At 51.7% G+C, this 26,921-nt stretch overlaps 1 protein-coding gene across 11 annotated transcripts; it reads left to right on the top strand.

Moving 5' to 3' along the window:
* The first annotated feature begins 1,029 nt into the window (after positions 1-1,029).
* Positions 1,030-26,921, top strand: Znf385a (zinc finger protein 385A). 11 transcript variants are annotated; one of them, XM_048449707.2, is made up of 8 exons: positions 1,030-1,182; positions 7,758-7,894; positions 20,074-20,184; positions 22,504-22,666; positions 24,450-24,692; positions 25,022-25,191; positions 25,356-25,451; positions 25,577-26,921. In XM_048449707.2, exons 1-8 carry the CDS (start codon positions 1,173-1,175, stop codon positions 25,805-25,807), a joined length of 1,161 nt encoding a protein of 386 aa, XP_048305664.1. In that variant the 5' UTR covers positions 1,030-1,172; the 3' UTR covers positions 25,808-26,921. The 11 variants fall into 11 exon arrangements, with proteins under 11 accessions (XP_048305664.1, XP_087755495.1, XP_085534811.1 ...); XM_087899369.1 differs by having other exon boundaries at positions 25,326-25,451; XM_048449706.1 differs by having other exon boundaries at positions 1,158-1,182; positions 7,737-7,894.

Raw genomic sequence — 26,921 nt, 5'->3', positions numbered from 1 at the left:
GCTGGAGCCGGCGATAGGAACTCAAACTTTCGGCACCTTAATTGGTCATCAAGCCCTAACTTCCCTCCAGAAGCTAGAAATGCCCTCCTTTCTTGAACGTTTCTGATCCAATCCTACCACCCTTGACCCGGGTCTTCATCCCTGCCTCCACCCTTCCTAACTCCCCCACCCCGAAGTGTTCCAATTCCCAGTCTCATCCCATTTCCCTCTGGCTAGGGTTGGCCTAAAGCTGGCTGCTTGGCCTTCTGGGAACTCAGCCGGCAGCCCTCCCTCTTGTGGCAGGTACAGACAGGTTCAGGCTGCAGCAGCTGCATCTTCCCCAGATACCTCCTTGACTCTCACACTCCAGCCTCCTCCTGTTTGCCTTAAGAACAACCGATCCGCAGACGGTCTCCCCAACCGTTTGCACCCCTGCTACCTGAATCACAGCTCTCCTTGGTGGAGAATGTCCTGCATCTAAACTCGAGAGAGATCCTCCTCCTCCCCAACTCAGTCCAGGACATCTCTAGAAGGTTGTTTCCTGCTGATTCTGACTTTCTGTCGTTTTCCAAATGCCCTAGCGATCGCCACTGCAAGCTCCTATTTATTTCTACTTCCTCAGTACCAGGGCCACTGATTGCAGTCTCTTCCCTCGGAGATCCACCTCAGATCCGTCTTCAGACCCCCAACTCACCTCTGATACCCAATCCCGACATCCTGCTCCGAAGCGGAAAAACAAACTGCATTACCTGGACACAGTGGGGCATCACTATCCCACTCAACCCGGGCTCTGACCCCTCCCGGAGCATTTAGAATCCTGGCCCCCTATCTGCCGAGAATGCGTCTTCCTGCCCTCATACTGAACCCCTCGGGAACCTAGGCATTTTAGTTGCCAGCCTCCTTCATCGCCTCATACATCTTGTTCCCCAGCACCAGCTAAAGCGACATCGTAAAGCCCAGATATTGGGGGCGGCAACCGAAAGATTGGAGGAAGTGGGAGGAGGCCAGGACGCCTTCCCGCGGAGCCCTGGGTGCCAGGGTGCCCCCTCCGGTCTTCACCTGCTGTGGGCCCCGCCCCCGCTCCGCCTCGGCCCGCCCTGCTCCTTCCCGACTCCTCCCTCCCGTACCCCCGTCCGGCCAGAACGGCCCCCGGGACAGAACGACGCGGAACCCCGGGCGCCTGGGTCCTCAGCATGATCCTCGGTGAGTGGTCTCCGTGGCTCTGGGCTCCGGTTGTCTAGTTCCCTCTCACTGGGTCACCTCCCCGCCTCCACCTCGGCACCGCGGTGCCTGCGGCCGCCTGTCTGCCACCCGTTCCCCCTCCCCCCTCATCTGGCTGCACATCTGGGGTCCCCTCTTCCCCTTCTTCCATAGCTGCGGCTTCTCCTGGTAATCTTAGGGAGGGGCAAAAGGAAGACCGAGAGAGTGAGACCCCCGCCCCATAATGAGAATATTGCGTATTCATGAGGCTCATGAATATTATAAGACCGTGTATGAGAGACTGGGGAAGGGGGCTGGTCCTGGCCTGGTGGAGTTGAGGTAAAGGTTCTGACCCGTCACCCCCAGCACCTACCCCCACTCTTGGCTTTGGCACTCCGACAGCCTTCTGGGCCCAGGATAAGAAGGAAAGGAGGAAGTGGGGGGCGGAGGGAGAAGATGCTGGGTGTAGAGCTTCGAGGTGAGTGTGGTGGGAGGTAGGAACCTGACCGGTGAAGATAAGGGGGCTGGGTAAAAGAGCGGGTGGGAAACTGTCCATCCCAGGCTCTTGCGGCTTAGATCCTGTCTCCGCAGCCATCCTGCCCCGACACGCCGGGACCTGCCCCTCTCTCCCTGCGCCGGCTGCCTGGGCCCTTCTTCCCCTCTTTCTTCTTCCCTTCCACCCCAGACCTGGGTCGGGGGCTACAGGAGACCGAGGGACGAAGGAAAGTCGGAGTGGGGGAAGGGAAGTCCCGCTGGGCTCTGACAGTCAGCCCGTCAGCCTTGGCCACCCCATCTTCATGACCTACATCGGAAAGGGAGCCCCAGGGATGGGGGAGGAGAGGGCCTAGCTGTACTCCGGGCTCTGCAGCAGCCCCTGCCCACAACCCTGCCGCCACAGCAGTGAAAAACCTGCTGTGACCTCTGACCTCCACCCTGGCTAGGCCGGTTCCAGGACCCTGTTTATGGTGGAGCCCCCAATACTCTCAGACACCTGTGGTCTCCCTGCCCCCACTGAGGACACCTGGCTCTACGCTGATAGGCTATGCCTGGCTCTCATCCCTCTCCCAAGACCCTCTGCCTGACTTCTTTTCTTTCCATTGACTGAGTGTCCCACTAACTTCACTAGGGTCTTTTCCCACTCGGCCCTCCTTCCTTCATCTAGCTGCGGTGTGGCCTCTGCCTCTCTGTGACTTTTGTGCCTTACCTCCCATCACAGCTATTTAAATGACTGAGAGAACCAAGGCATGAATGTCTGTCACCCACCTGTCTCTAGCAGGTGAACTGCCCTTCTCTGACTAGTGCTCCAACTCCAGGGGACACCCCAACACAGTTCAGACTCAGGACCCTAACACAGAGGCTCCACATTCTGCCAGCCTGTGTGATTCCTGTATTCTAACTGTACCCTGGGCCAGCTGAAGAGTCCACATCCTGCTTGCCCAGAACAGGCAAGGCTAAACCTTGTTTGCCCTAGTCAGAAGGCCCCAGATAACCAAGTGTCAGAGACCTGGAAGAGCCAGCCAACACCCAGCCACAAGAAGACTGAATCCAAATTCTCTGATATTGGACCCTGCCACCAACTGGCCTCTACCATCTCCCTGGAGGACGCTAGAATTAACTCCTTCCTAGTGCCAAGTCCATAAAGGGGTGAGAGCCATACCTATAATCTCAGCAGTCTAAGGGAGGAGAGAGGTTATTGGGAGTTTAGGCCAGCCTGCCTACAGAGTGAGTGAGTTCAAGGCCAGCCTGGCCTACAGAGTGAGAACTTGCCTCAAAACAAAATTAAAACACACAAGAAGCAGGCCCCTGGTGGCACATACCTTTAATTCCAGCACTGGGGGTGGGAGAGGCAGGTGGATCTCTGTTAGTTCGAAGACAACCTGGTCTTCAGAGTGAGTTCCAGGACAGCCAGAGCTACACAGAGAAACCCTGTCTCAAAAAATAAAAAAATTAAAAAGGAAAGAAAGAATCAGGGCCTCAGGGTTCAAGATGGCAGTTTTGAGTTCACATTCCCGAGGCTGCCTCAGTCCTTTGCAACTAAGTTCCTGGTTTAGTGAGAGGGAGGCCCTTCCACTCAGGTCTGCAGTCAGCTCCTCCTATCCCAGGCACCACCTCCCTCAAGGCCCCACCCCCACCCACATATACCCCGAGGTTATTAGGGTTGGTGTTTTTAGTTGTGCACAATCATCCACTTGTCTCTTTCATCTTTGACTTCAAAGCCTTTCCAGCCCTCAGCCTGTCTTCTGCCAGGATGAAGGAACTGAGGCAGAGGGGACAGATTCATTGGACTGGACCAAAAGGATAAGACACAGAGTTCAATGCTTCCCCCACCAGTCTGACCCTAATGTTAGACATTTCTGGAAAGAAGCTAAAAAGCCTAAAAAAAGAAAAGAGGTGGTTAAAGATGAAATCTCAACCTCTTGTTTGGCCTCATAGCCTGTTCCCATCTTAGCCCCAGGTGTGCCTTTCACCACAAGGGACCCTAATCACCCACAGCCCTAACCCCAAAACCGCTCTGATTTCGGTGTCACCCTTGCGAGACAGGCACTAAATCACAGCCCTGCCCTAAAACCTTCCCTGATCCTGCCCTGCCCAGATGGGCCACTCCTGGAGACAGCTCAGTTCAAGGCAGACTTGCTGGGATTGTTCCCACTCTCTGCACCAGACCTGCCCAGCCCACCCAAGACAGCCCAGAAGCTGCGGCTCAAGACCTGGTCAGACCTTTTAGGGGAGCAAGGAAAAAGCTGCTCTCACTGAGATGCAGGAAACTAGGTATGGCTTGACTGTGAGATACAGAATGCAAGCAAAGTACCTAGGGCTAAACAGGGTTTGGGGATGGACAAAGTGATGCCGCCCAAGGGTCTGTGAGCTCACCCCTGTAGAGTGTCTTGGAAACTGTCTTGAATAGAACATGTAACAATCCCCCATGGAGCAGGGTGGGGCTCTGTCTGCTGGCGGTAATTACACTAATGAGCTTCCCTCTAGAGTGGCCTGCCCTAGCCCGACCCTAACTCCTCCCAACCCTGCTTAACCTGGGTGCCACACACACAAGCACACAATCCGCTCTCCTCTTCCCCCAAGTTTCCTGCAGCCCTCACCTCCCACATGACAAAAGCCTTGGGTTTGTTCCTCTCCCTCTCCCTGCCCCGCTCCTCCTCCTCTTCTTTTTTGTCTTCCTTTTCTTCTCCAGTCTACCCAGAAAAGCATGATGTTTGAAAACCTTACTCAGGAGCAAGACCCCTTCAAACCCCATACTTGCTGTGTGACCTTGGTCTACTAACGCCCCCTATCTGACCCAACTGTCATCATTTATCATAAAAGAATTCATTTATTCAGCAAACATGTGTTGAGTGCTCGGTGTGTTGTGTGCCAGCACTTTACACAGACTCTGGGAGGCAGGTGCTGATCTAGTTTGACAGATGAGAAATGAGAGTGAGCCAGTCAGAGACCAGCAACTACTCATCCCATTAGCACAGTGAAACTACCTCATGGGAAATTGTGTAGATAAAGTCCGGTCAATGAATAAGCCACAGAGGCTGGAGAAATGGCTCAGCAGTTTCAGTACCTGTATGGTGGCTCACAACCAACAGTTAACTCCAGTTCCAGGGGATCCAGCACTCTCTTTTGGCTTCTGGGGGCGGGGTATGAGGTACACACACAGTAAACTTTGATACTTAAAAATAATAAAAATAAGTAATTTTTAAATTGCCAGTTGTGGTAGTGCACACCTTAAATCCCAGCACTGGGAAGGCAGAGGCGGGCAGATCTCTGTGAGTTTGAGACCAGCCTGGTTTGTATGTCTGCATAGTGGGTGCCAGGACAGCCAGGATAGTATTAAAAAAAAAAAAAAAGAAAGAAAAAAAAAAGAAAAAAAATAAGCTGAAAAAGTGACAACTATTTTTCTTAGAAAAGGGTGGATGTGCCTGAGGCTCTAAAGCGTTTTTTAGTGTGGGAGGGCAGTGAGGTGCCAGAAATTGAACCCAGAGCCTCCCACATGCTAGGCAAGTGCTCTATCACCAAGCCTCAGCCCCAAAGAGCCCTGCTTCTGCTCACCCAATGCTTAAGATGCCATCTGCACCTCTCCCACCTCAGATTTCAGAGTGGAGGAGCCATGAGAGTCGGGGGACAGCCCCACGCTAGTGGCCACCTCTCTCACTTCTCACCCCAGCCCTGCTCCACATCAATTCCAGGCTGCAGGGAGTTGAGTGGCTTCTGTGTGTCCTCCATCTCTCCTCCTCTAAAGCTAAATGAGGACTCCACACCCAGGAGAAGCAAGGAATTGCTTTCCCCATTCTCTGCTTAAAGCAGATGCAAGCCCATGCTCAGCTCTCCGGTTCAGCATCAAATGAGAGCCCTCTGGGAGCCATGTAGCAGAGGAAGGATTTGCTAGAGTGTGACAGATTTTGATTCGACTCTCAGCCCCGATACTTAAGGCTGTGTGACATCAGCCAAGCTTTGTAACCTCTCTGAGTCCCAGTCTTCTCCTGTGCTGAATGGGAGAAATAATACTGGCTACTTCATGGAATCACAACCAGCTCCCAGACTGCTGTCTCCAAGCTTACATGTGCTAAGACTCCTGCTCATTGCCTGGTTCCTCATGGTTCCTTGAATGTTTCTCTATGACTTTTTCTGGAACTCAGCTCTCTCCTTTAAATTGGATTTTGGGAGTGGGATCTTAGACAGTTGACAGCCAGCAACAAGGTCAAGGAGCCAAGCTGTAGTAAGTACACGGTACCCTGGTGTGGAAGTGCCAGCCCCAAACCGGCTGCTGAGAGAGGGAGCGAGGGACACCCCAAGCACTCGGGTTTCTCTCACCATTCCTGAGGCTCGTTACAGCTGCTCCGGTGTGCCAGGCAGTGAGGCGGGGTGGGGCACAGGGGACCAGGAAGAGGAGATAACCAGTCTGTCCCTGTCTTCACCTTCATCTTTCTTACCTTCTGTTCTCTGCCCTGGGGTCTTCCTGTCCTCATCCAGCTCTGAGTCCTGCCTGTCAACGGTGTCCTGTTGGTTTTAAACTCCTTCCCTCTTTCCACCCTTAGCCTTTCTGTGTCTGTCCCTTTTCTAGTCAGTTATTCCTGCTTCTGCCATGCTTTCTCATGTATATTCTCTCTCTCCCCCTACACACACACGTGCACGTGCGCGCACGCACACACTTATGCACACACGCACAGCAAATGTAAAATATCAGAAGAGGAAATGGACAGGAGGCATTCAGACCCCCAACAGTTCAAAGGCCAAAGGCAAACATCCTTCAGGCTTAGAGTTTGGAAACTAAGCTACCAGCAGCCTTGACCCGTGTCTGCCTCAGGCACACTGGCCTCCAGTCTTGGCACTGGGTGGAAGAGACAGACCCCTCCAGACCTTTCTGGACCTCATTCTCCACCCCCAGCTGTGCCTGGGCCCTCCCCACCCCCTCCCTCTCGCTTCAGATTCCCCTAATCCCTGCTCCCCCGCCCTCCCCTCTGCCCCACTTTTCCAGGACTCTGATTGGCTGATTCTGACTGGGCTGGGGGAGGGGGATAGTAAAGGAAGGGGGCAGAGGGCAGAACCAAGGGAAGGGGACACTGTCAGGCCCGGGCCCCTAGGGGGCCAGGGCCAGGCCACTGCTTGGGGGGCAGCAAGTACCAGCTACTGAAGGTATGACAGGGTGTCTCTTTGCGGGGAACAAGAAAGGATCCTGGGGACCCATTACCCTAGGAGGAAGGTCAAAAGAGGTCCAGGGCCAGCCATGCAGTCTCTCGGTCTGGCCTTTGTTCCAGAAACCCCTGCTGCTGGCAGAGGGCACTTGGAGTAGTGGAGGGTGGCAGGGACTGCCCAGCTGGTGGACAGAAGCCTCTTCAGAGGGAAGCTGGGCCAGCAGAAAGCCAGAGGGTCCTGAGGACCTTTGAGCTGGGTCCTTTGGACCTGGCAGAGCCTCCTTCAGGACTCCAGGGGGAAAGAGAAGGTTTCATTTCCCCTTGGGGTCACATGCAGGTCCTCCTCTCCCAGAGGCTTTGGCCGAGGTTCCTCTTGCAGAGCTGGAACTACTTTGCCTTCCGGGGGAGACTAATGAACCTGATTGGACTGAGGGGCTACAGAAGGGCTTAGAGCAAATGGCCCCAAAGATGGTGAACATCACTCAAGAATTATGACCTGAACAGCACCATAACCTTGGGAGCCAGATGCAGCAGCCTCTTCAGTGTCCCCCTATGGACAGTGGGATAAGTCACCCACTTGAATCTGCTCTGGGGATCCAACAAACCTCCAGATACCCAGCAAACTCCAGACCAAAGGGGGGAGCTGGGGATTGGGTCCAGGGGCAGGCTGTCTGCAGAGCAGGTCTAAACTTTTCTCCGGTCTGTAAGAAGCCTGCAGTGCAGGGCTTGGAGAAAGAGGCTGCAGAAGGGGGAAGTGAAAGACCAGCCTGTGTCCCCAGGCCCACAGTGGATCTGCTTGAGCCGCAGAGGAAGTGTGTGTGTATGGCTCCCACTCTGCACAGTTCCGAATACAGGAGCCTCATCTAGGGAGTAGTGCTATGAGTTTGGGTGCTGCGTCCAAGCTTCAGTCTCCCTACTCCACAGAATGTTTTCTCTGCCCTTCAGGCAGCCTGAGCCGGGCAGGGCCCCTCCCTCTGCTCCGGCAGCCCCCCATCATGCAGCCCCCGATGGACCTCAAGCAGATCCTGCCCTTTCCACTGGAGCCAGCCCCAACTCTGGGCCTCTTCAGCAACTACAGCACAGTGAGTATGGTCCACTTGCCTCTCCCCTGCCCCTCGGCCTGTACCCTTCACTCCCAGTCCACCACTGCACTTTTCTCCTAGGCCTAACTCATCCCCACCTCCCGTAGCCACTGGACTGCAAGCATTTGCTGGCTCTGTGGTGCTAAAGTAACTGCAATAACAACAGCGTGTTTGCTGGGCTCTCCCTCCACCCAGGCCTCCAGAAGTGCTCAGCCGTCCAGAGAGTAAGGAAGCTGAAGCAGTAAAGGAGTTGAGGACTCTGGGTTGGGGAAGAGAGAAGGGGCAAGAAGGCTAGCACAGTTGTGGGACTTTTCCTTTGCGTGCCTGTGTGCAGGTGCACACAACACATATGCAACTGCACGTCTGGAGGACAGTGTAACTCCACCATGTTCTCCTCTACCTTCCATCTCATCATGGGAGTGCTGGGGTTGTAGATGCACACCATGGCATCGAGTTCTGGGGTCCTGGAGATCAAACTCAGGTCATAGGCATACACACTACTCATTTGCTCTCGAGCACATAGCCAGGTGGGTAGGATCAGTTCATTGTAGAGGGTGACAAAAGTCTTCAATAATCAATAGGAAAAGAGACAGAGAGTCCAGCAGGGAAATGCCTCAGTAAGAGTTGTGGTTGAGAAAGATGACTGTGGTAGCCAACGAGGGGAACAAAACCTGGAGGAGGCTGTCTGGCCTCACAAGCCTAAATAGCAGTAAGAATGGGAAAGAGAGGAAGCAAAGACTGGTGGAATGTTTTAAAGGAAACTGAGTGGTAACCGAGTGGTGTTGAGGGAATAGGGAAAGGAGGAAGAGGCAGCTAAGGATGAGTCCAGGGCTCAGGCCTCTGTGACTGGGAGGAGGAAATCACCCTGACAGAGACAGCCTAGCAAGGTAGACGCTAATACTTCTGTTTGACAAATGGAGTGGTAGAAGCTGAAGCGCAGAAGGGTTTAGTAACGGATAGACATTGGTTGACACAGTATGTGCCCAAAATGTAATTGAGACAAGCCCTGAATTTGAAGCTTAATACTGCATAGATGAGGTACGGCAGGGCACACCTGCACTCAGGAGGTTTAGAAATTCAAGATCATCCTCAGCCTGGCATACATGAGACCCTGTCTTTAAAAAAGAGACAGAGATAGAGAGAGAGTTCTTTTTAGCCCATAGCTGCAACCCCCAAACTTCTCCAGAATCCTAAACCAGCATTTGCATTGCACTCTGACTTTTACAAAGTGTTCAAAACATCTTAACCTTTACAGAATCCTGTGGGGTAGCTGTTGTTATTAGTCTCATCTTACAGATGAGGGAACCTAGCACTGACTGTAGGAATGGCATTGACCTAGCCCCACACTAACAGGAGAGTAAACCGAAGACAGGTATATCTTAGTGACCTTACATCCAAGGGCAAGAGAGGCCTGTGTGCAGTAAAGCAGAAGGAAGGTTGTTAATATTGTCAGAGAAAACAAGGGATGCGATTTCAGCTGGGTGTGGTGGTACATAGGAGATAGAAGCCAAATCAGGTAGGTGTTTAAGGTTATTTTCAGTCACATAGCAAGTTGGAGGCCAGTCCAAATTTCCTAAGACCCAGTCTCAAAAAAAGTGGGTGAAGGGACTTAAAACGCAGCTCGGTGGTAAAGAACTTGCCTAGCGTGAGTGTGAGTGAGGCTCTACGCTCAATTCCCAGCATAGGAAAAAAAAAGAAGAGGAAAAAGAAAAAAAGTTTTAAGCAACTTAATGAAAACACAGTGGTGAACATATTATATTCCCATAACTGCACCCGGCGTTGAGGCATAGCAGTCAGTTGGTCACTGCTCTTAGGGAGCCCATGGTTTAGCAGGAACAATAGCAAGTTAACTATAACTTGATGAAGCGCCATGTCCAAAGCATTTAGCTTGCATGGAACTACCAGGGATGTCAGGAAAAGCTTGCTGGGTGTAGGGAACCCAAGGGACCAACTAGAGTTAAGCAGGATAAAAGGAAGGAGAAAAAAGGACTTTTTTTTTTTTTTTTTGAGGGACAAGGACTCAGGATTGGGCTCTAAAGAGTCATTAGTAGTTTTTATTTTGTTATTTGGTCTTTCGAGACAGGGTTTTTTGTGTAGCCCTGGCTGTCCTGAAACTTGCTCTGTAGACCAGGCTGGCCTCCAACTCACAAAGATCCACCTGCCTCTGCCTCCTGAGTGCTGGGATTAAAGGAATGTGCCACCACTCAGCTAGTTATTTTGGATTATTTGGCTTTATTTGTATTTTTTTGTATTATTTGGTTTTGTTTTTTGAAATAAGGTCTTACTGTGTAGCCCACACTGACTCCAAACTCTTGGGGATTCTGTTTCAGCCTCCCGAGTGCTGGCATTTCAGACATGTGTCACAGCACAGCTGATTCATAGGGTTGTAAAAGTGGCTTAGAGAAGGCCTGGAGAGCTCAGCTGCTCTTCCAAAGGATTTGGGTTTGATTCACAGCCCCATCATGGCAGCTCACAACCATCTGTAAATCCGGTCCCAGGGGATCTGGTACCCTCTTCTGGCTTCCCAGGGCACCAGGCATGAATGTGGTGCACATACAAACATGCAGACAAGATACATACAAATCCAGGCTTGGCAGCACACGCCTTTAGTCCCAGCACTGGAGAGGCAGAGACAGGCAGATCTCTGTGAGTTCAAAGCCAGCCTGATCTATAGAGCAAGTTCTAGGAAAGCCAGGGATACAGAGAGACCCTGTCAAACAAACAAAACAACAACAAAAATAGAATATTCCCAGGAAAACACTTCCTACACATAAAATACAATGACGTAAGATAAAATGAAGGAGGTAGCTGTAGAGAACATTCTGGATTGAATCAAAAACATGAACAAGAGCTAGAAAAGAACATTGGGAAAGCACAAGTAAGCTGATGTCACCACAGTTGAAGGGCGGGGATGCGGTCCTCTGTCTAACCCTACATTCTTTTTATCTCAGCCGCCCTAGTATTGTCCCCATTCAGAGATGAGGAAGCACACGGGTTAAATGACTCACCTGAGACTCATCTTAATCCATTCGTGTACATTTGTTTATTTGTTATCTTGTTTGTTCTTTGGGTTTTTGCCTCTGCCTTTCTGGGGTTGGGATTCCATCCAGCCATAACCTGGGGTTTCTTTCTAGATCGGAGAACTCTCAGGAGGCAGTTTTCTCCCTCCAGTGTGGGTTTGGGGCTCGAACTCAGCTTGTCAGGCTTAATGGCAAGCACTTTCATTCACTCAGCCATTTTGCTGTCTACGGTGGAATTTTTGATTCCTAACAGTTCCGTGGTGCCTCTGCTTCCAGAGGAGACAGTTAAAGCTGTGGCGTAGCAAGCCAAGGCTGCAGCTCAGAAGAACTCTTTACAAATGTCTTACCTTTAGTTATGTGTGTGTGTGTGCAGTGTGTGTGTGTGTGTGCACCGTGAGTATGTGTGCGTGCAGTGGGTATGTGTGCATGCAATGGGTATGTGTGTGCGCAGTGTGTATGTGTGTGCACCGTGAGTATGTGTGCGTGCAGTGGGTATGTGTGTGTGCAGTGGGTATGTGTGGGCGCAGTGGGTATGTGTGTGCACAGTGGGTATGTGTGTGCGCAGTGGGTATGTGTGTGCACCGTGAGTATGTGTGCGTGCAGTGGGTATGTGTGGGCGCAGTGGGTATGTGTGTGCACAGTGGGTATGTGTGTGCGCAGTGGGTATGTGTGTGCGCGCAGTGGGTATGTGTGTGCGCGCGGTGGGTATGTGTGTGCGCGGTGGGTATGTGTGTGCGCGGTGGGTATGTGTGTGCGCGGTGGGTATGTGTGTGCGCGGTGGGTATGTGTGTGCGCGGTGGGTATGTGTGTGTGCAGTGGGTATGTGTGTGTGCATGCAGGTGTCTGTGGAGACTATCTCACACGGGTGCTGGGAGTGGAACTCAGGTGGGGTCTCTGGAAAAGCATCAGGTACTCTTAACTGCTAAACTCTCTCCAGGTCCCTCAGAAGTAGAGTTTCTGTCTTTCTGTATGAAGTCCTGGGTCCAACCTTTAGCACTACATTAAAAAGAAAACTGAATAATAATAAATGAATTGGGCATGGTGGTTACACCTGTAACTGTAGAACTCAGGAGACAGAAGCAGGAGGGCCATATGTTCCACTCATACCTGAACTACCTAGCAAGACAATCTCAAAGAAAAGTTGACAGAAGGGGGTGAGGCTGCTCAGTGGGTCTGAGGCACTTGCCATGCAAACCTGGGGATCTGGGTTCAATCCCTAGAATCTACATAAAAATGGAAGGAGAGAACTAATTACTCCTTCCTCCCCATGTATGATAATAAAATGAAAACTTAAAGTCAGGCCTGGTGGTCGCACTGGCCTATGCCAGCTGTTCAAGAAGCTGAGGCATGAGACTGGAGTCATAAAACAAACAACAAAAAAGAAGGATCGATCACAAGTTCAAGGCCAACCTGGGCTATAGAGTGAGACTCTGTGGAGAGAAAGTGAGGAGTGTGGGGGGAACAAGATGACTTAGTGGGTGAAGCTGCTTTCCATGAAGTCTATGACCTGAGTTCTACCCCAGGAATCCACATTTGGAAGGAGACTGGTTCCAGCACACACACATCCATAGATAGTGCAAATTAAAACATAATTTAAAAAAGAAAAAAACAAGTTATAAAATGGTAGACACTGTTTATAAAACTATAGGGGGCATTTATATGTAAGTGCTAGGATGTTCACAGGATGGACACCCCAGAGATTACAAATGATGCACTCTGTGGAGGAAGGGGGATTTACAGTTAGGAACACAGATATGGGCTTTAAAAGACTTATTTTTATTATTTTAAATTATGTTTATATATGTGCCAGTATCTGTACTTGAGTGCACGTGCCTGAGGATGCCAGAGGCAGCAGAGCCTCTTGGAACTGGTGTTACAAACTGCTGTGAACCACAAGAAGCAGGTGCTGGGACCAGCCCTCAGGTACTCTGGAAGAGCCCTACATACTTCCTCTTAACTGCTGACTCTTCTCTCCAGACTGAAATGTAGGGTTGTTTTGGGGTTGCTTCTATTTTGTTTTGTTTGTTTGAAACAAGTTCTAACTATGTAGCTCTGACTGGCCTGGAATTCACTATACAGATCAGGCTGGCCCAGAACTCACCTGCCTCTGCTTCCTGAGTGCTGGGATTAAAAGCATGCGTAACCAATGCCCCGCACCCTAGATATACCCCTTATTATATAATCATCTTTTGTCATTCATGAGCACTGGATCCAGGACTCCGTGAGTGAGAAGTCTGTGTGTAGATGTGCAAGCCACTTGTGTAAAGTAATCCAGTATCTGCAGATAACCTACATATCTGCTACACATTGAATTGCATCTGATTACTTATAGCATACATTACAATTGTATAGTTTAGGTAATAATGACAAGGAAAAAAAATGTCTGGGGATGACAAGATGGCTCCATGGGTGAGGGTGTTTACTGCCAAGTCTGAGGACTTGGGTTTGACCTCTCAGAACCATGGAATAAAAGAAGAGAGCTGATTCTTGCAGGTTGCCCTGTGGCCCTCACAAGCACACTCTGGCATGAATGTATGCATAAGAGGTTTCCCATACACACAAATAAATACATGTAATATAGTTATTTATTATTTAATGTAAATGTAAAATATTTAGTATTTTACTAAAGTCTGTAGTCAGGATGTAATATATGAGAAGAATATATAAAATTTAAAATCTATTAAGGGAAAAATTTGTACATGTTCAATACAGGCATGATTTTTTTCAAATATTTTCAGCATACCATCAGTTGAATCCATAGGCTTCGACCTCAAAATATGGAGAGTCAACTTTATTCTCTTCTGTATTTTGAATGTTTTTATTTTATCAAGCTTATTTTGTTGATTTATACTGTTTAAAATGTATTATTCTTGTGCACATGCGTACACATACTACAGCATTTGGTGGAGGCCTAAGGCCAGCTCCTGATCCTCAGATTTGCATAACAAAGACTCACATCATCTAAGCTGCTCATTGGCTCTCACCCTCCCCGCTCCCCACCCCCCCATCCCTTTGCTTTTTTTTTTTTTTTTGGCTTTGTTTTTCTTTCTTTTGTCTTTTGAGACTGGGTTTCTCTGTATTACATCCCTGGCTGCCCTGGAACTCACTCTGTAGACCAGGCTGGCTTCGAACTCACAGAGATCAACCTGCCTCTGCCTTCGAAGTGCTGGGATTAAAGATGTGCGCCACCACCTGGATGTTTTGGTTTTTGAGACAGTGTCTCTCTATAGTCCTGGCTAATGGCTAGCCCATCAAGCTAGCCTCAAATTTGTACTGATCCTCATGTCTCTACCTCTCAAGTAATCTGAATCATCATAACCAAGTTTTTGGAGATTTTTTGTTTTTGTTTTTTGAGATAAGTTCTACTATGTAGCTTAGACTGGCCTCCAATTCACAAAAATCCTCACGCTTCAGGCTTCTGAGTGCTGGGATTCCAGGTATGAACACCAAACCTTCTTTTTACTAAATTGTCCATCTGTCTATCACTTTATCTGTCTAGACAGATCTCACTATAGAGAACTGGTCTAGAGCTCAGTGTGTAGACCAGGTTGGCCTCAAACACACAGAGACCACCGGTCTCTCCCTCCTGAGTACGAGGATTGAAAGTGTACACTACCATACTAGGTTTACATTTTATTTATTTATATGTTTTTTATTGTAGGGGTGGATGTGTATACACATGCCATGCATGCATGTGGGAATTAGTTCTCTTCCTTCCACTGAGTTCTCCCTCTTCTGTAGGTCCTGGGAACTGAACTCAGGTCCTCAGTCTCAGCAGCCGGGACGTTCACCCAATGAGAGCACACACACACTTTTCAAGTGCAGAATAGAAAACTAGTCAAGACAGATTTGACGCCAGATGTGGTGTTCAAAACTCAGGATGCTGCGGTGAAAGGGGCACCATGAACTTCAAGCCATCCTGGGCTACGGTGGTGAGGTCCAGGTCAGCCTGAACTAAAGTAAAACTTTATCATAAACACAGAAAGAGAGAAGTCTGTGGATATAGTTCAGTGGTAGCACACTGATATGTGTGAGATCATGAGTCCCAGCCCCAATACCTCAGGAGGAATGAGTAAATAAATTATAGTTAATAAAGTCACGAGTGTGACTAGACCTGGGAGTGCAGCAGGTAGCAAACAGCACCATCCTTAGCATCTGACTTCCAGGGGATAAATTAATATTGCACTTTACACACTTAGGCAAGTCATTTAACCGTCCTGAACCTTAGATTTACGAGCTATAAATGAGATATTGGTGAGGCATGACAGCAGGCGGTGGTGGTGCACGCCTTTAATTCCAACACTAGGGAGGCATAGGCAGGTGGATCTCTGAGTTTGAGGCCAGCCCAGTCTACCTAAGGGAGCTCACAAGTTCAAGGACAGATTTCAAAATAGTGTCAGATAGCCCAACAAATATGCATGTGTGGGGAGCAGAACAGTGCTAATCTACAAGGTTGCACGTGCATTCTATCACAAAATCGTGATGCCTAGCACAGATTTAATGTTTGATCAAAGTTTTGCTGCCTGGTCAGTACCACTGCTACTGGTATTTAAGGGAAAGAAAGGGAAAATAGGAAGACCAAGGCCGCACCCTTTAGAAAATTAGCTGAATTGGGTAGTGGGAACAGGAGGCGACTCTGACCAAAGAGACAGGAGCCAGCAGCTAGAGGGGCTGGGAAGGTGAGTCTGTCCTTAGAGGTGGAGAGCACAGAGAACGGTCGGCTGCTGTGTGAGGAATGAGGGCTGCAGGAAGGCTGCACACCGGCCTTGGGAAGGACTGTGTAGCAGCTAAGTCCATGGCTTTACCATCAGGCTGCCCAGGTTTAAATTCAAACCCCAGTTCAGCCACTTACTAGCTTATGACCTTGGGCAAATTACCTAACCTCTCTAAACCTCAGTTCCTTCCATCTACAGAGTAAAGATAATAATAGTACTCACTTCAAATCGCAGTTGTGATGATTAAATGAAATAATCCAAGCAAAGAGCCCAGCGCAGAGCTGACTGGCTCTCTCTCTCTCTCTCTCTCTCTCTCTCTCTCTCTCTCTCTCTCTCTCTCGTGTGTGTGTGTGTGTGTGTGTGTGTGTGTGTGTGTGTGTGTGAATTAGTACCTCCCTTTCTCTCTCCTGCATGGGTAGTTCTGCCTCTCAGATATTCCCTCATTCTCTCCCTGTTCAATACACTGTTTGTGTTTGCCTTAGCTATTGGACATCTGTCACTGTCTCCAAAGTCGACCCTTCGCAAATCAGTACCCAGCTTCACTTATCTCTCTGGTCGCTGCTCTGGTCTCTGTTCTGGGTGAGGTAGGAGCTATGAGACCCAGAGACAGAGGCCTTGTCCAAGGAAAAATGAGGTGTCCTGGCTGTGGGGATTCTTTGGCCTTCTCGGTGCTGTCGCACTTGGCCACCAGAGGGCAGCAATTGCACGAAGCGTAGCTCTGAGAACCTGGTGCTAGGGCAGGTAAAGAACCCAGAAGAGGAGGTTGGAAGAGGTTAAGTGGCGACGTCCACAACTATGAGGGCGCTTCTGCTCAGGCAGCGACTGCACCAACCAGAGAAGTCGCTAAGAATCTTGGGTACCCGGGCTTGGTTTCCAACCCATGTGAGAGAAGCGACTTGTTAAGGGCGGGGTCGCAGGGGCTGTGCGCCGAGAAAACTGGGAAAGGGTTGTTTAGAAAAAGCTGTCTGTCAGCAGAGGAGCACGGAGCAGGGAGGAAGGGTTGAAAGAAAGGACAGATAGATGTCTGAACTAGACAAACACGGTCATGCCCAGGACTGGGGCGGTCCCTGGGGACCCAGGAAGGAACCCAAGTGCTTGTAGCCGAGGTCATCGGGTCAATGCCCCTGCCGCTTGACCGAGAGGCCCCTAGCCGGAACAAGGCCTTCCCTGGAAGCAGTGTTTGGTCCCTGTCCCCAGCATTCTCCACTGGAGCCCCCTGGCTGCCTTCTCCTGTGCCCTGTCCCCGCCCCCGGTCCAGACCCGCCCCTAGCCCCTCCTCCGGGGCGGGCTCCGGACCGCCCGGCGCCGCCTCCCCTCCTCCTAACCAGCGGGGCCTCACAGCCCCGAGCCGCCCGGGCAACGAGCGCCGCGTCCCCGGGCCGCCCGGCCGGCCAGGCTCGGCCCCCGCCTGGGTCTGCTGACCCGGGCCATGGAGTCGCGGCCGCCAGGGCCCCGCAGGGTAAGCCACCCGGCCCCTCCCTCCCCGCCTCCGCGGCTGCCGCAGCGCCCCCCCCCCATACCCGCCCGCCCTGCGGGGCCGGCCACCTCTTCTCTTGCCCAGTTCTCGGCTGTCGCCCATCCCCCACGCGGCGCGGCCCTCACCGATCTCTGGAGCCCAACTGGCGCCCCCGACTACTGCCACCTTGCTGGACACGCTAACCTCTGCTTCCCAGGTCCTTGGAATCCCCCAAATCTGAGACTTGCTTCTGGTCATACACCTACCCTCGGATCGCTACGCTGCCTAGACCTCTCTTCTCCAGCCTTGCCCTCTTCCAGCAGCCCTTCCCCACCTACTCTTCGGACACCCTCAGCTCCCCTCTTTCCCGTGTCAATCCTGTCTGCTCAGGTTTTTCCATCCCTGCCATTCCACCCCTTTCCCTTGTCGTCTTATTTTGAGGGGTGGGTGGGGTAGGGAAGTGGGTGGTTGAACAAGGGTAGTGGGTTCCATCCGATAAAGAACAGTGAGAGGAAACCTAATCGTAGGCCCCTCCTGCTCCTGATCTGGTTTCCCTCCTCCTTGCCCTTCCCTCCTTGCCTGATTCGTTTTGCCCCAGCTTCAGGGAGCCAGTCCCCTTCACCACTGTTGGAGGGCAGGTGGGAGAGGACTGCTTTGGAGAGTTTGCCAGGCTGTGTCTAGGCCAGCATCCTAGAGAAGGGTCTCTGGAATGAAATGGGCCTTGGGAGATGCTGGTCTCCACCCTCCCATAGGGAGCCTTCATCTAGGTCACCGAGGCCTCCTGACCTTGGTCTAGAGGAGCACCTCAGTGGTTCACATTCCACCTTCAGTCCCTAGAAGAGAGGGTGGGGCAGGCTGCCCGGGTTCCCTCAATTCCTTGTTCCCCTCCCCAAGCTTCTCACCCCTGAAGAGGGACCTGGCTGGAACCTAGACTATTAGGAGATGGGGACTGGGATAGTCAGTTAGCAACTCATCCTTAGGGTCCTGGTCCCCCAGACCTTCCTGGGAGCTGACTGGGGTGATGGTCCAGACAGAACCAGGAGACTGACTCCTCTCGCCTCTCCATCCTGTTCTTTCCCTACTGTTGTCATACGACTTAGGTTTCCTGGTCTGGATTAGGTTTCTGTTTGGGCAGAATTCCCATTCCCCACCCAGCATGTGAGGAAGCCCAGGGCTCATGAGAATCCTGGGGCAGAGCTGGGTGGGGGTGTCTCTGAAAAGGAAGGGCTGAGGCGAGGAGACCAGAAGCTGGGAGCAGCACTCTGTCTCCCCTTTCTGATTAAAGCCTGCCTCCAATTTGGTCTTTCTTTCTACCAAACATATACATTTGTACAGATAAACACACAGCTAAAGATCACACAGCCTGACCGTCCACAGTGCAGAACTGTTGCTCTGCGTGAGATACACGCAGTGTGTGACACTCATCACACTCCACCCATGCGCAAACTGATCGAAGCCCGTCTAATGCTCATGCATGTAATGCGTGTATACACGACGCGCTCTTTGATTTTTCCCTGTATGTGACTGGGGCTTTCAAGAAGTTTGTGGAAGGTGAAGACAGCTGCTAAGAGGGTCTGCTTCTGGTCAAGAGTAGGCCAAGAGACTGAGAGTTGTCACACTGGGTATCTGAACTCAGTTATGGCTCCAGCATCCACTATTACCAAAATGGAACAGATACAGGTCAGCACTCATTTCACTAGGACCCTGAAGCCCCCTTCCTGATAGTAACTCCAAGCAGCCAGAGAGACTCCTGGGAGAGGCAGAGAGAAGATTCCTGTTCTCTCCCTCACATTGTCTCATGGAAAACCCTAAAACCCAGCACAGAGAGACTCAAGTGAATTGCTAAGGACCCCTGAGTCACCAGCAACTATGTCTTAATGCCCTCCCCTTGGAAAATCTGAGAGTTCCCAGCTATTCCTAATCTCTTCATCCCTGGCTGCATTCCAGTCCTCCCCCCATCCCCCACCCCCACCCCTGGCCATCAGGGTGAAGAGAGATGACTGCTCAGAGGCTCCTCCCTGTGCCTCTGGGCCCCTAGCTGTACTCCTTGACAGAAGAGGCCTCAGAGGCACTCCTGTCCTTCCCCCTCCACACACCTCATGTGCACTCTTGGCTGGAGACTGCCAATCTCTGCCCTGAAGTCCTGCTGATGCTATAGGGAGAAAGGGTTCAGAGGTCTTGGGCACACTCAGACCAGGCCGCTTCCTATTCTCCTCTTCCCTGTTCTCCACCAGTAGAACCACCAATTCTCTCCTGAGTTCTTGTATTCCTGTTAGAAGCTGCTGACTTAGAAATCCAGAGATCCACCAGGTGGTAGTGGTGCACACCTTTAATCCCAGCACTTGAGAGGCAGAGACAAGCGAATCTCTGTGGGTTGGAGGTCAGTCTGGTCTACAGAGCAAGTTCCAGGATAACCAGAGCTACTAAGAGAAACCCTGTCTTGAGAAACCAAGAAAGGAAAAAAGAAAGAAAAAAAGGAGGTGGGTGTTAGGGTGAAGTGGGGTCCAGAGACAGGAAACTGAAAACATCCATCTCCTGGGACCAAAAGCTGAACTTGGCAGACAGTTGTACCCAGAGTGAGGCTAAAAGGACTCAGGAACTCTACAACCTCTGATGCTTTGGGACTGCCTGTCAGTGGCTTTTGACAGTTGACCTCACTGAAGGAGACAGGCCAAGGTAACAGGTGAGCCTTCGTGATGGTATGGTGAACCACAGTAAGAGTCCAGGTCTAACTTCCAGGCCTGCTGTTAATTCATGGTGTGGCCTTGGACAGACCACTTCTACTTCCTGTGAAATGGGAGCCGTGTGGCCAGCGTGGCCTTGAGGTCCCTTCCAGGGCTGTGAAGATTGGTCTGGAAAGAACCGGAAAACTGAGGCTCAGAGCCTTAAGCATGTTGAGGCCTGAGGCTGAGGGCTCAGCTGGTGTGGGGAAGGGAAATTGTAGAGGAGTTAGCACTGGTCCCTAGTCACCCTGCCCAACCTCCACAGATGGACCCTGTCCAGAAGGCTGTGCTCTCACACACGTTTGGAGGACCCTTGCTCAAGACCAAGAGGCCAGTCATTTCCTGTAATGTCTGTCAAATCCGATTCAATTCTCAGGTAAGAAGGCCAGCTACTACCTTCTTCTAAGAAGGCGAGTAGGGCGGGGCAGCCATGGGAGCTTGAGAGAGGGCAGTGACTAAGGGAGCCTTGAGAAAAAGCAAAGAATGGGGACCTTGTGGTGGGGACACGAGTTAGTGGGAGACACTTAAGACAATAGGTCGCTATGTTTTGGTTGCTTTTTTTTTTTTTAAGTTTATTTTTATTTTACGTGCACTGGTGTTTTACCTGCATGTGTGTCTGTGTGAGGGTATCAGATCCCTGGAACTGGAGTTACAGACAGTTGTGAGCTGCCATGTTGGTCCTTTAAAAAAGCAGTTAGTCCCCTCAACCACTGAGCAATCTCTCCAGCCCCCGTGGGGTGTGTGTGTGGTGATAGGGATTGAATTTAGGGCCTCACACATAATAGGCAAGTGCTATACCACTGAGCTGTATCCTCAACCCTTTTTTTTTTAAATACAAGGTTCCTTTGTGCATTCTTAGAACATGCTCTGTAGACCAGGCTGGCCTCAAACTCACAGAGATCTGCCTGTCTCTGCTTCCCAAATACTGGGATTAAAGGCGTGTGCCACCACCACCACCTGGCTGCTATTTTTTTCTTTTTTTTTTTTTTTTTGAGACAGGGTCACTCTATATAGCCCTGATTGTCTCATTAGCATATGCCACCACTACACCCAGACCAGCTTCTGACTCCTTTTTATATTTTTTATTTCCAGACACAACTTTAGAAGTTGTTCAGGCTCGCTGGGTGGTGGTGCACACGCCTTTAATCCCAGCACTCAGGAGGCAGAGGCAAGCAGATCTTTGTGAGTTCGAGGCCAGCGTAGTCTACAAGAGCTAGTTCCAGGACAGGCTCCAAAGCTACAGAGAAACCCTGTCTCGAAAAACAAAAAAAAAAAGGAAAAAGAAAAGAAAAAAAAGAAGTTGCCCAGGCTGGCCTCTAGCTTATTCTGGCCTTGAACTCTCAGTCCTCCATCTCAGCCTCATAAGTAGCTACGATTATAAACCTGTGCCACCTGCACACTGCCTGTGTTCTGGCAGAAAGTAGAAAAATCCTCTCAGGCTGGCCGGTCCCTTTGTCCTTGGGGCTGGAGCATTCCCTGCTCAGAACGCCTGGAAACTCAAGAATCATGGAAGGTGTGTGACCTCTAGCCATTCCATCCTTAGGTGCTGAGTTTGGTCTCTTTGGCTCTCCAGAGAGCCTAGGTTCTCTTCGGCATCTGCTGAACTGCCTTTCTCACTTCCCTCCAACCTCCCACATACCTTCTTTCTATCTTCCCTCCAGATCACACTGAAAGTCAGTCTCTACACCATCCTAGACTTTGCCCATGAGGAGAATTCGCCGAGATTTCCTCCCTCTAAAGTTTCATCTGGATTTCTATTTAGGTCCAGACTTTATAGGGTGCAAGCCCTAAAAGTTTTAGGAGAAAAACAGCAGAGCGTTATTCTGCTGAGTAGAGGAAAAGAAAACACTGTTTCTCTATGCGGCACGTGCACACACAATCACAGGCACCATACTGCTAGGCCCAATACACAAGGCTCTACTCCTGTCGATTTTGTTTTCCTGCTCATCCACACCTTTATTTCTACCCGTTTAGGTGACCTTTTTACCCCAAGGTTATACATTCTTAGCTGTGGCACAAATAGGAGAGGAGGGTATGGGCAGACAGTGGGTGGGCAGAGCCAGAACCAAACTAGGACTCTATTGCTTAGACCCCAGGCATCCTCTGTCCCAACCCTGACTCCATTTACTGGTGGAGGGAGTAAGATTGGAGTGATAGAAGCCAATAATGGGCAGCGCTCCCTTTTTGCTCCCCCATTTCCTCCCTCATAAAGTATCTCTGTTCTGACAACTGTCTCTGCTGCTGTCTCCTGTCTCCAGAGCTGGGCTTGAGTCCAGGCTCCTCCAAGGTGTCCACGGAGCTCCAGGGAAAATGAGGCCTAGGAGGAGTATCAGGACAGAGCTGTGAGAACAGCAGAGCAGGTCCAGAACTCAGGCTTCTAGGCCTGGTGTCTGAGATGCCAGCTAGCTGCATGTTCCCTTTCACCAATTCACCGTTCCCTTGCAGGCTGAGGATCTCCTCCCTCAGCCAGGTCCTGGGTGTAGAGGGCGAGGGTCTGTATTCCCAGGGACTCAAGCTTGAGAAGCTCCTCTGACCACAGCAATAATCAGATGTGTCAGTATGGGCTCTACACAGCAGGAGTGTAGGCAGAGCATACTGTAGCCTGCTGAGGCCACCTTGAGACCTGAAGGAGCTCTGTAGGATGTAGTAGATGAAAGGTGATCTCAGACTCCATGTTCTTCCTCCATCCTTGAAGAGCCAGGCTGAAGCACACTACAAGGGTAATCGCCATGCCCGAAGAGTCAAAGGCATCGAGGCTGCCAAGACCCGAGGCAGGGAGCCTAGTGTCCGGGAACCAGCAGGCCCAGCTCCAGCAGGCAGCACCCCCCCAAGTGGGGACGGTGTAGCCCCTCGTCCAGGTGTGTCTGAACCCCTCACACTTCTCAACTGATCTGTCTTTCTGCTCTTTCCCAATTCCCTCTCCTCCCACTGACACCCAAGGTGGGTCCTAGAGCCAGGCAAAGTGATGTCAGAATTCTATCCTGTCACCCCACCCACCTGGCCTCAGCTCTTTTCAACAGAGCCCCTGCTGTCTGTCTTCTCCACTGCCCAGTGGCTCAGCACGGGCCTAGGGTGAGGCTGCCTGGCAAGCATCCCCAGGAACAGGGAGTCACCCGTCTAATCCTGATGAAGCCACTCTGTGCCATCCAAAGGTAATAGGGACACCAGACAGCAGAGCCCACCTGGAGACTGAGGCCATGTGCTCCGAGGCTCCTTAAATGATTTTGGATGGATGTGTGGACTTCTTGGAGCCAAGTTAAGAAAGAAAAACTTGAAAATCTTTAAGGTCTTTTTCAACTTTACCAGAAGCAATTCCACATTTCTTTTCCCCTCATGGCTGGTGGTCATCCTCAACCATATTTCCAAGGAACTGGGACTGAGGAAATACAGGGACAGAAAGATATCAGCCACCCCCACCCTGGGATTACCACAGATATCAGTATGGCCAACTCCAGAAAGACCTAACATTCCCCTTGTCCTCATTTCCTCTATTCTGGCCTGTCCTTCTTGCCCCACCCTAAAAATAATGAGAAACAGGCCTCTATATCACCAGCTTGCAATCCAGGTCTCCACTGTAGCCACGCATATATGCGTGTGCACACATGCACATCACACACACACTCATACACACACACACACACCCTCTAACATTCAAAGATGTAGGGACCAGGCCTAATTTCTAATTGTACTCTGGCTGCTTCTGAGTCTGATCATCTTGGTTTAGCGTATTAACACTTTTATAAATAAGGATAAGGATGGATAGAGCTGGTGACAGTGACAGCTAGCACTTCCTTACACATCACCTCATTAAGTCCCTGCACACTTTCTGAGGACATGGGGAAGATATTATATGCATACTGCTTTCATAAACCATGACGTCCTGTCCAATTTGGGATAAGGATGTGCTGTCTGGTTTGGAATGAAGACAGAGGATGTCCTGAATGAGTAGGAGACACAAAGGATGGATCATAGGATGGACAAGCACACACCTACAGGGGTTAGGAATTCTTCCACCTTCTCTTACTCTCACCACAGCCTCCCCATGACCCGGAAAATGGATCACTGTTGGAGCAAGAGTGGGAGCGCTAGAGTTTCCCCCGAAGTGCAGAGGCCTGGGCCTGTGCATCTTTAATCAGCCATGAATTATAGAGCAGCCTGGATCCCTGCTTCTTCCTGCTTCGGGTCTTGTTTCTATTTCCCCCTGCTCTGCTTACATCTGTCTCTCCTGACTTTCCCTCCTCCTAGTTCTGCACCTTCCTATTGCTCCTTGGTGTTCTCCTTGAGTGTTGGAGAGGGGCTTGGGAAGGGGTTGTCCTGACAGGAAGCCTGTGCTGGCCAGCAGGCCATGGTGGGATGAGTCGTCAGTCTCTGCATTTCCCCCTGGCTGGGAAAACTTTAGGGTAACTAAAGGTAGCCTGGTTACTCCTTGGCTATCCTCAGCTTTAGGGGAGTAAGCCAGGCATTGCAATCACACACCCAGCCAATGGCAGCTGAATGGAATTTGGCTGTGACTCAGGGCATGAGGACATGCATGTTGTAACAGGGTGGGGACTGACTTCTGGGCCCTTACCCTTGAGGAAATGGGGGTGGATCTGCACATGAAGAGCCATTTGGGATGACCCCATGTTTCTTCCCCAACAGTTTCCATGGAGAATGGCCTGGGTCCAGCTCCAGGATCCCCAGAGAAACAGCCTGGCTCCCCATCCCCTCCCAGTGTTCCAGAGTCTGGACAGGGTGTAACCAAGGCTGAAGGGGGAACTCCAGCCCCAGCTTCCCTGCCTGGGGGTAGCAAGGAAGAAGAGGAGAAAGCTAAGCGTCTGCTCTACTGTGCACTGTGCAAGGTGGCTGTGAACTCCCTCTCCCAGCTGGAGGCACATAACAAAGGTATGGGTCTTCTGCTACCAGCCAGCCAGCCTGTCTCCTGTCCACAACCCACCCCACCCCACTCCGCACCCTACCTTCCCTGCCTTCTAGCAATCTGGGTCCTCTAAGACCTACCAGCCTGTCTCCTGTCCCAGCCATCTCCCTATTCCTTAGTCTCTTGCTTCCTCATTCACCTTCATCTTCTCTCAGACCCCCTTGTGCTTGGGAGGGGCCCAAAGGGCTCCAAATAAATCCCACACTTGCCTCATTCATTCACACATTCTAACTGGGAAGGTGGGCATTAGAGGCCTGGCAGACATCTGCCCTCATCTCCTGCCTCTGTGGACCAGGTACTAAGCACAAGACAATTTTGGAAGCCCGAAGTGGACTGGGGCCCATCAAAGCTTACCCTCGGCTGGGGCCTCCCACTCCTGGGGAACCAGAGGCTCCTTCCCAGGACCGAACCTTCCACTGTGAGATTTGCAACGTCAAGGTCAATTCGGAGGTCCAGCTGAAACAAGTGAGTCCTACACCCATCCCAGATGTCTGAGGAATTTGACCCACTGAAGGGAAGGGAGCTTGGGTAAGGGCCACTCAGAAGGAAATATGGCCTTAGCTGTGGCCCTGCCTGTGGGGGTTATTCTTGGCTAAAAGCTCATAGCTCCACTACCCACTGCATCGCAGCACATCTCCAGCAGGAGGCACCGAGACGGCGTGGCCGGGAAGCCCAACCCTCTACTGAGCCGTCACAAGAAGCCTAGGGGCGCTGCGGAGCTGGCGGTGAGGCCTGGATGCTGGGGAACTGGGGGACCCATGAGAGTTGGAAAGGGATCTGGGCAAGCCAGCAAAGGTTGGGCTTGCCGGACCACTGGCCCGACCTCTGTCTCCCTCTCTGCCTGCTGCAGGGCACGCTGACTTTCTCCAAGGAGCTGCCCAAGTCCCTGGCCGGTGGCCTGCTCCCCAGCCCCCTAGCGGTGGCTGCGGTGATGGCCGCTGCAGCAGGCTCCCCGCTGTCCCTGCGCCCAGCTCCAGCCGCACCTCTTCTGCAGGGACCACCGATCACACATCCTCTACTCCACCCGGCACCAGGACCCATTCGAACTGCGCACGGACCCATCCTCTTCTCCCCTTACTGACCTCAACCCTGAACCCCTCCCATTGAATCCCCCACCTCCAGCCGGGACCCAGGCCTTCGGGCTCCCAGCCCGCCCCTCCTCCTGGCGCTCCCTGAATGGTCTGTCCTTCCCCCCACCCCGAGGTACGGGGTTCCAGGAAAGGGGAGGGGTAGCGGGGGAGGGGGGCTTAAGAAGGGGGGAAACACCCCAGATCTCAGGGAACCCCGCCCCCTGTCCTTCTCTCTCCCCTAGAAAAGAGGGGGTCCGTCTCACCCCCGAGCCCCCTCGGAGACACCCCCTCCCAAAAGCCATGTTCATCCAACCCTTCCCCTCCAAACCTAGCACAAAACGGGGTTCACAAGCCATGGTCGGGCCCGGGGGGAGAAATGGATTTTCTTGGCAATAAGCGGACTCTGGGACTCCGGCCCCCCACCCCAAACTAAAGCGCTTCCGTGAACAAACCAGTCCTCCGCAGGGGGAAGGGAGCAGGCGGGATCCTGGGTCCCTCGTAAGCACTTTGGTTTTACCGCCTGCAACCTCACTGTGCCCGCCCCGCACCATGCCCCATCCCAGGTCCAGTCGGGCCCATAGCAGGGGCAGCAAGCACTTAGGGGCTTCTCAGGCACTTGGGTGGGACCAAGGAGATGCCCTCATAGACCCTTCCCCTCACCTTCTTACTCCCCAGTCCGGGTTCCATTCTTTTCACCAGCACCCATCGCCCAAGGGGTACCAAGGGGGGCAAGGGGTGTCGAGTCCAAGCCCACCCCCGCCTCGCCTTCCGCAAAACTGTGAGCAAAAAGCAATAGCCTCGCCCCCGCCTCGCCCCACCCCTTTCCGCAGGATTTGCCGTCTGTAGCCTCCCTGATCACAATCCCTAGACCTCATGGCTGCCACCTCCCGTGACACTTCTACTGCACAACTCGGGCGGGGGCGTGACCCCCAACCTGTCCCTTCTGTGGTTTCTGTGTGGTCAGCCCTTCCAGCGCCGACCTGGGATGGGGACCGGCCCCCACTGGCCCTCCCCTCCCTATGGACTCTTTCTGCTTGACAATGTAGCAACCCCGCGCCCACTCCACCTCCACCCTCCCCTTTTCCTTCTCCTTGAAAATAAAGTCTGGATTCGTTTTGCCCTCTG

This window comes from Myodes glareolus, chromosome 19 (assembly GCF_982192425.1).
Source record: "Myodes glareolus chromosome 19, mMyoGla1.1, whole genome shotgun sequence".
In the NCBI taxonomy this organism is placed as follows: Eukaryota; Metazoa; Chordata; class Mammalia; order Rodentia; family Cricetidae; genus Myodes; species Myodes glareolus.
Note: the sequence above shows the minus strand (reverse complement) of the source record. Positions and strands in the feature narration are given on the sequence as shown.